Source organism: Pseudochaenichthys georgianus, chromosome 3, assembly GCF_902827115.2.
Source record: "Pseudochaenichthys georgianus chromosome 3, fPseGeo1.2, whole genome shotgun sequence".
In the NCBI taxonomy this organism is placed as follows: Eukaryota; Metazoa; Chordata; class Actinopteri; order Perciformes; family Channichthyidae; genus Pseudochaenichthys; species Pseudochaenichthys georgianus.
Window position 1 is genome coordinate 1857120 of NC_047505.1, and position 8027 is coordinate 1865146.

Sequence of the window (8027 nt, forward strand, 5' to 3'; positions counted from 1 at the left end):
CCATATTGTGCCATTTTATCAGTACCATATTCCAATGGCCATTGACGGACTGCTATGTTCAATCATGGTTAAACAATCACATCACAATAGCTTCTGAAGCTCACAGAAAAATGCTTCTTTCAACCTGTTGATATTAGGACAGAATGAGCTATACACATATTTCTTTGTACATTACAAACTGACTAAACCTTGGCTTAAAAAAACTTCTTGGCATTATTCCTAAACTTTTGGGGGTTGTACATGGTTGGATGCACTTTTTGTGAGTTGTCTTGGATACAGGTTTCAATTAAATTAATGTTATGTAGTATACGTTATACATTTCAGTATGTATATCAGTAAGCAATGGCTCCCTTTCCATAAGACTGTTATTTGACTGTGCTACAAAACAGGCCTATGAGCAATGTTAATTAGATTAGGAAATCTACCACCACCAAACGTGCTGTAACATTTGTATATATTCATACTGTACTACAAGTGAGCTAACAGTGATAGTTTCTCTCAACAGCAACGGAAGCTTCTGCAAAAGCTTAAGTCAATGGTGGTGATGATTCAGTCTTAAAAATAATTTGAACATGTAATAAACACCTCAAACACTGCATAAGTTCTCAGATAGACATCAATATCATGTCAGTATAAGTGGATTGTTGAAGTCAGCATATTTCCAGGCAGGGGATCAGTCAGTCTGATTCTTCACTGATTCCATAAAAAGAAAGCTGGCAGCTCTGTCTTTGTAAGACATTCATTTGTTGACAACACAAAGTAACAGAATCAAATCTAACTCTGTGAAACTTCAACTGACCGCAGGACTGTGTTGTGCAGCAGCCTTCCGTTTTGTTGACCAGCTGCTGACCCGGCTCGCTGCAGACAGGGCTCTGCACTGGGGGCAGGTGGCAGGCTCACACTGGATGCTCATGGAATCCTTGTCACACTCACATATGTTGCAGCCACTTATCCATGTATCACCAGGCTGTTTACGATAGGACACAGTTGAGACACTCAGCTCATGCTTTGCTTGTGTACTTGTGCATATATATATATTATATACTGATATATAGATAATATGTCACATATACAGTATATATATATATATATATGCCATATAATCAGGTACACAAGCAAAGCATGAGCTGAGTGTCTCAACTGTGTCCTATCGTAAACAGCCTGGTGATACATGGATAAGTGGCTGCAACATATGTGAGTGTGACAGGATTCCATGAGCATCCAGTGTGAGCCTGCCACCTGCCCCACAGTGCAGAGCCCTGTCTGCAGCGAGCCGGGTCAGCAGCTGGTCAACAAAACGGAAGGCTGCTGCACAACACAGTCCTGCGGTCAGTTGAAGTTTCACAGAGTTAGATTTGATTCTGTTACTTTGTGTTGTCAACAAATGAATGTCTTACAAAGACAGAGCTGCCAGCTTTCTTTTTATGGAATCAGTGAAGAATCAGACTGACTGATCCCCTGCCTGGAAATATGCTGACTTCAACAATCCACTTATACTGACATGATATTGATGTCTATCTGAGAACTTATGCAGTGTTTGAGGTGTTTATTACATGTTCAAATTATTTTTAAGACTGAATCATCACCACCATTGACTTAAAGCTTTTGCAGAAGCTTCCGTTGCTGTTGAGAGAAACTATCACTGTTAGCTCACTTGTAGTACAGTATGAATATATACAAATGTTACAGCACGTTTGGTGGTGGTAGATTTCCTAATCTAATTAACATTGCTCATAGGCCTGTTTTGTAGCACAGTCAAATAACAGTCTTATGGAAAGGGAGCCATTGCTTACTGATATACATACTGAAATGTATAACGTATACTACATAACATTAATTTAATTGAAACCTGTATCCAAGGACAACTCACAAAAAGTGCATCCAACCATGTACAACCCCCAAAAGTTTAGGAATAATGCCAAGAAGTTTTTTTAAGCCAAGGTTTAGTCAGTTTGTAATGTACAAAGAAATATGTGTATAGCTCATTCTGTCCTAATATCAACAGGTTGAAAGAAGCATTTTCTGTGAGCTTCAGAAGCTATTGTGATGTGATTGTTTAACCATGATTGAACATAGCAGTCCGTCAATGGCCATTGGAATATGGTACTGATAAAATGGCACAATATGGGTCTTACTTGAGTATTGATTCTTCTTAATCACCTACAACTTTGTGTATGTTGAGTTTTTTTGCTTCCCCTAATGCTATATACATTTTATATTTATTGATGTATGTATAAAAAAAATGCATTTAGGGCAGTATTTCTCAAACTTTTTCATACCAAGGACCACTTAACCAATAAAAAAACACTCGCGGACCACCTAACTCCACAAATATCCAAAATCACATCGTTTTTCTAGAACAGATTACAAATGGCCTGAAAATGGTACAAACAAGTGGCAACATGTGTGATGAAGGTGTTGCGCTGGGCTATATCATACCATCGAAAGTGAAACTTAACCTCGCTCCATTGCGGAGATATTCCCGCGAGAGTGCGTACAACTTTAATTTATTAATGTATTTAAATTTGTAATTGTACCAATATACTCACGGACCACTAGGGGCGCTCACGGACCACCAGTGGTCCGCGGACCACACTTTGAGAAGCACTGATTTAGGGGAACACATCCATTAAATGTATCCACATACATACATCACACATAGCAGCATGTACAGGCTTTAAGATTGTGAAAAATAATCCCTTAAGAACCACACCAGTGTTGTTTGCTAATGATATATCATTGACATTAAGGCAGGCTTCTTTTCATAGCAAATGTGCGTGTTTGAGATAGAAGGATATGATTTCTTCCCATCAAGCGGTGGTTTTGTTTTTTTCTTACATGGTTAAATAATATGGGATATCTCCTCCATCACAATATTGATTCTCCTCTTGTTGCTCAAGGTTATGAGCAAGGCCTTTAATAGAGCTGCTGAGTGTTGAGCACATCACACAGCCATCAGGTGTGAGTGTGTTGAATTGATTTAGTTCCTTTCTCTCAACAGTTTCCCACTGAAACTTGCAGGACTGCTGTTTGGTTCTTTAAGTTATTGTTATAAAAGGTCAATTGAAACTGATTTCCACATCCATATATAATCATCTCATCCCTTCGTGCCATACAGAGTGCAATGTAAACCTGTGTCCACGACCAATCACCTGCCCAGTGGGCTTCCAACGCAACGATACCAGCGGCACCTGCTGCCAGTCCTACGAGTGTGGTATGTGACTTTACTTTATCATCGTAGGATTATCTGCTAACAAACAACAAAACAAAAACAGCAATGAGCTCAGCTGTGGATGTATGTAAGATTGCCTTTAAATGTTAGTTCAAAACTTGAATGCAATCCTAAACATCCTAATTGCATTCAAGTTTTGAACTAACATTTAAAGGCAATCGTACATACATCCACATCCACAGCAGTCAAAGCCTTCTATTTACTTTTCCAAAAACTTTTAAAGAGTTCATAATATTTTCTTTATCTGATTTTTAGATGCATTTTCCGATTCTGTGAAGGCAGACAAATACTGTCCAGGCTTCAATCCGGCTATTCAATGTTGAAATGAAATAACATTCATTTACACATTTTAATATTTGTTCACAATATATTGCTTACAAAGTACATCTGAAAGAAATAATGTTCACATTTAGGGATTTTTACAAAAATGACAGTTACCCAGTAACATAAATAGAACATCAATATGCATTCAGTAAAAAGGTACACAACCTAGCTAACTCATAGCTCTTTGTTTTTTTCAGTTCCTAAAGGTGTATGTGTCTATGACATGAATGAGTACAAGGTAAGTCCAAACCCCATATACCAATATAGCTACTACATCATTGTGTGATTGCCTGAAATAGCAGAAACATTTCCATTAGCCGTATTAACCCACAGCCTGTTAGACTGATTTCATCAGCTCTTTGTGAGAAATTACATAAATACAAGAGGCGCAGTAGGTATGACGTGCTGCCAGTAACCAGAAACACTTGTTTTCACTTTTGACTCCATTAAAATATTATGATGCAGTATTAGAATCACCAAAATGTACCTGTATATCTTTATTACTTATGTTAACGTATGTTTCTTTTTACAAGTCTGAATGTACATGAAACTGACCAGGTCAGAAAGACGACAATGGATCCTTCAGTACTTAGTCCATGAATCCTGAAATAAGCACATGCAGGGTATCTTCCATAGAATAATGAACGGATGTTTGAGAGTAACTAATCAATTTGTACTCTAAATATATGTGTATTCTACAGCCTGGTGAAAAAATACCAACAGAAACAACACCAGAACCACCATTAGAACCGCCACCAACAACAACAACAACAACAACAGAACAAGCACCTGGAACAACGGCACCATCAGGAGCAGGACAACCTTCAGGAACAACAACCTCCCCATCGGGAGCAGGACAACCTTCAGGAACAACAACCTCCCCATCTGGAGAAGGACAACCTTCAGGAACAACAACAGCACCACCAGGAGCAGGACAACCTTCAGGAACAACAACCTCCCCATCTGGAGAAGGACAACCTTCAGGAACAACAACAGCACCATCAGGAGCAGGACAACCTTCAGGAACAACAACAGCACCATCAGGAGCAGGACAACCTTCAGGAACAACAATAGCACCATCGGGAGCAGGACAACCTTCAGGAACAACAACCTCCCCATCAGGAGCAGGACAACCTTCAGGAACAACAACCTCCCCATCGGGAGCAGGACAACCTTCAGGAACAACAACAACAGCACTATCAGGAGCAGGACAACCTTCAGGAACAACAACAGCACCATCAGGAGCAGGACAACCTTCAGGAACAACAACAGCACCATCTGGAGCAGGACAACCTTCAGGAACCACAACAGCACCATCCGGAGCAGGACAACCTTCAGGAACCACAACAGCACCATCAGGAGCAGGACAACCTTCAGGAACAACAACCTCCCCATCAGGAGCAGGACAACCTTCAGGAACAACAACAACAACAGCACCACCAGGAGCAGGACAACCTTCAGGAACAACAACAGCACCATCAGGAGCAGGACAACCTTCAGGAACAACAACAGCACCATCAGGAGCAGGACAACCTTCAGGAACAACAACAACAGCACCACCTGGAGCAGGACAACCTTCAGGAACAACAACAGCACCATCAGGAGCAGGACAACCTTCAGGAACAACAACCTCCCCATCAGGAGCAGGACAACCTTCAGGAACAACAACAACAACAGCACCATCAGGAGCAGGACAACCTTCAGGAACAACAACAACAACAACAGCACCATCAGGAGCAGGACAACCTTCAGGAACAACAACCTCCCCATCAGCAGCAGGACAACCTTCAGGAACAACAACAACAACAGCACCATCAGGAGCAGGACAACATTCAGGAACCACAACCTCCCCATCAGGAGCAGGACAACCTTCAGGAACCACAACCTCCCCATCGGGAGCAGGACAACCTTCAGGAACAACAACCTCCCCATCAGGAGCAGGACAACCTTCAGCAACAACAACAGCACCATCAGGAGCAGGACAACCTTCAGGAACAACAACAGCACCATCAGGAGCAGGACAACCTTCAGGAACAACAACCTCCCCATCAGGAGCAGGACAACCTTCAGCAACAACAACAGCACCATCAGGAGCAGGACAACCTTCAGGAACAACAACAGCACCATCAGGAGCAGGGCAACCTTCAGGAACAACAACAGCACCATCAGGAGCAGGACAACCTTCAGGAACCACAACAGCACCATCAGGAGCAGGACAACCTTCAGGAACAACAACCTCCCCATCAGGAGAAGGACAACCTTCAGCAACAACAACAGCACCATCAGGAACATCGGGACCTTTCACACTAGAACCCTGCCAGGAGTGTTTCTGTGGCCCCAAATGGATCCCATCACTAAGTTGAACGTCATTAACTGCAGACCTGTTGTGTGCAACACAAAATGCTCCAAAGTAAGATATACTTACAAACACAGACACACTCAATTGTATTACTTTTTTATTTATTCATCTACTGTCCATTGATATAGTGATGCATATCTATTAAACAGAAAATCCCAGTTATGTTTTCCAGCTTTCATATCAAGTTCCCTTCCATAGATGCTCTATTCATTTGAAATGCTAATCACACATCGTAGCTGCACATCCACACCTTCACGCACATTGTACCCTTGTCTTACAAGGTTAAAGGACTCACTCTCTTTGTCTCCTTTTACAGGGTTATGAATATCAGACCGTACAAGGAAAGTGCTGCGGGAAATGTGTTCAGAAAAGCTGCATTTTCACCACACAGGACAACATAACATATATCCTTGAGGTCGGTCCCACAGCTGTGCGAGTGTTTCCTCAAATTTTTTCTGACCAGGAGTATGAGAAAATGTATGGCACTCGTAGCAGACATGTACAACCTGAATTAGATAGTTGATATTAACAGTAAACATGATTTTGTATATTTCAAAGTAAAAAATAATACTTAACTTATATTTTTCACAAATGTGAAAACTATTGGTGGTCTTTTTCTTCTACAGTAGCGATTAAGTAGTGTTTGTGAATGAGGCCAAATGAACCACCCTTGTTGAATATCTGACTGAGTTTCTGCTCATGCCATTGGTACAGGTCAACAACACCTTTATTCCCACGAATGACAAGTGTGTGAAATATACCTGTGAGAAGATGAATGGACTTCTTGTTACCAAGGAGACCAAGACCACCTGTTCTCCATTTAACCCCTTGGACTGTGAACCTGTAAGTTTATCTTACCATTAACCCCCCTTCAACCACCCAACTGTCCAACCCCAAACATGACGTGTCTTTTTTTTAATGCAGGGCACTGAGACTACTGACACTACTGGATGCTGCAAAACCTGTAAGTTAGTGGAGTCAAAGTATTTTAATAATGTCTACTAAATCCAAAATGATCATTTGGTTTTAAAGATGGGAAGCATCAGAGGAAATATCTGGGAATCATGTGCCATTGTTAGAGCCTAACAGTTGCTGTGTGTTCCAGGCACGCGGAAGAGCGTCTGTGAGATGAAGAGTAAGCTAACAGTCATTGAAGTTAACGGCTGCAAGAGTGCGCAGTCGCTCAACATTACGTCCTGCGTTGGACTCTGTGGAAGCTCGTCCATGTGAGTATTTTTAGCACCTAATTTGAATGTTCACTTAATTGGAGAATCCACGCTGAGGGTAAACACTGTTGTCTGTTTGTGTGTAGATATTCTGCGGCAGCTAACAAGATGACGCACCAGTGTGAGTGTTGCCAAGAGGCCATCGTCAGTAAGAAGAGTGTGGAGCTGACTTGTGCTGATGGCTTAAAGGTGAACCACAGCTACACTGCAGTGGATACGTGCAGCTGCAGAAAAGCAGACTGTGTGCCTGGGACCACGTCAGAACCACTTCGCCGCAGGAGACGCTGATCAGTCCCTGACACTGCTGTCCACCCCACAGAAACCTTAGAATCACTGAGCAACAATTAACCGTCGATTTTCTTATTCTTGTCAGGTTTATTATGTATAGCTCAAAATCTGCTCTTTTCCATTGTCTACTGGGATGTAACATTTCTTGGATGATTATTAATAAAATGATACTTCTGCAAAAGTGGTTTTGACTCTCTTATTGATCCCTTGGGAATTACTAATATGAACAATAACTCATTATGATGATGTTTGATTGTTTAATAAATCGTTTTGAAAGCATCTATAAAACATAGATAATTATAGTTGGTCAATGATTAGTTACTGGGTTATCTATCTTTGTAATAACAACACATCTGTTATAAAACATATATAGTATAGTTTTTTTCAGTGCTAATACACTAACGACACATAAAGCACCGACATTAAACCGACACTCAAAATGCAAAATCTCAGCTCGACTCTCCAAAACTCTAACACATTTTCAGCTCTGCACCCAATTTTCAATTACACATAGATTTGTTTGCAACCCACTGCACACGGTTGTCTTTTTCAGACACAGACATATTCACTTGTTTACACTACCATTACAAATTAACTC

General features: G+C 41.1%; 1 protein-coding gene across 1 annotated transcript; it reads left to right on the forward strand.

Moving 5' to 3' along the window:
- Positions 1-1211: 1211 nt before the first annotated feature.
- Positions 1212-7558, forward strand: LOC117462356 (myb-like protein K). The gene is made up of 11 exons (XM_071201748.1): positions 1212-1328; positions 3119-3214; positions 3754-3794; positions 4258-4590; positions 4679-5364; positions 5414-5966; positions 6232-6330; positions 6630-6758; positions 6840-6879; positions 7021-7141; positions 7228-7558. Exons 1-11 carry the CDS (start codon positions 1214-1216, stop codon positions 7427-7429), a joined length of 2415 nt encoding a protein of 804 aa, XP_071057849.1. The 5' UTR covers positions 1212-1213; the 3' UTR covers positions 7430-7558.
- The last annotated feature ends 469 nt before the right edge of the window (positions 7559-8027 follow it).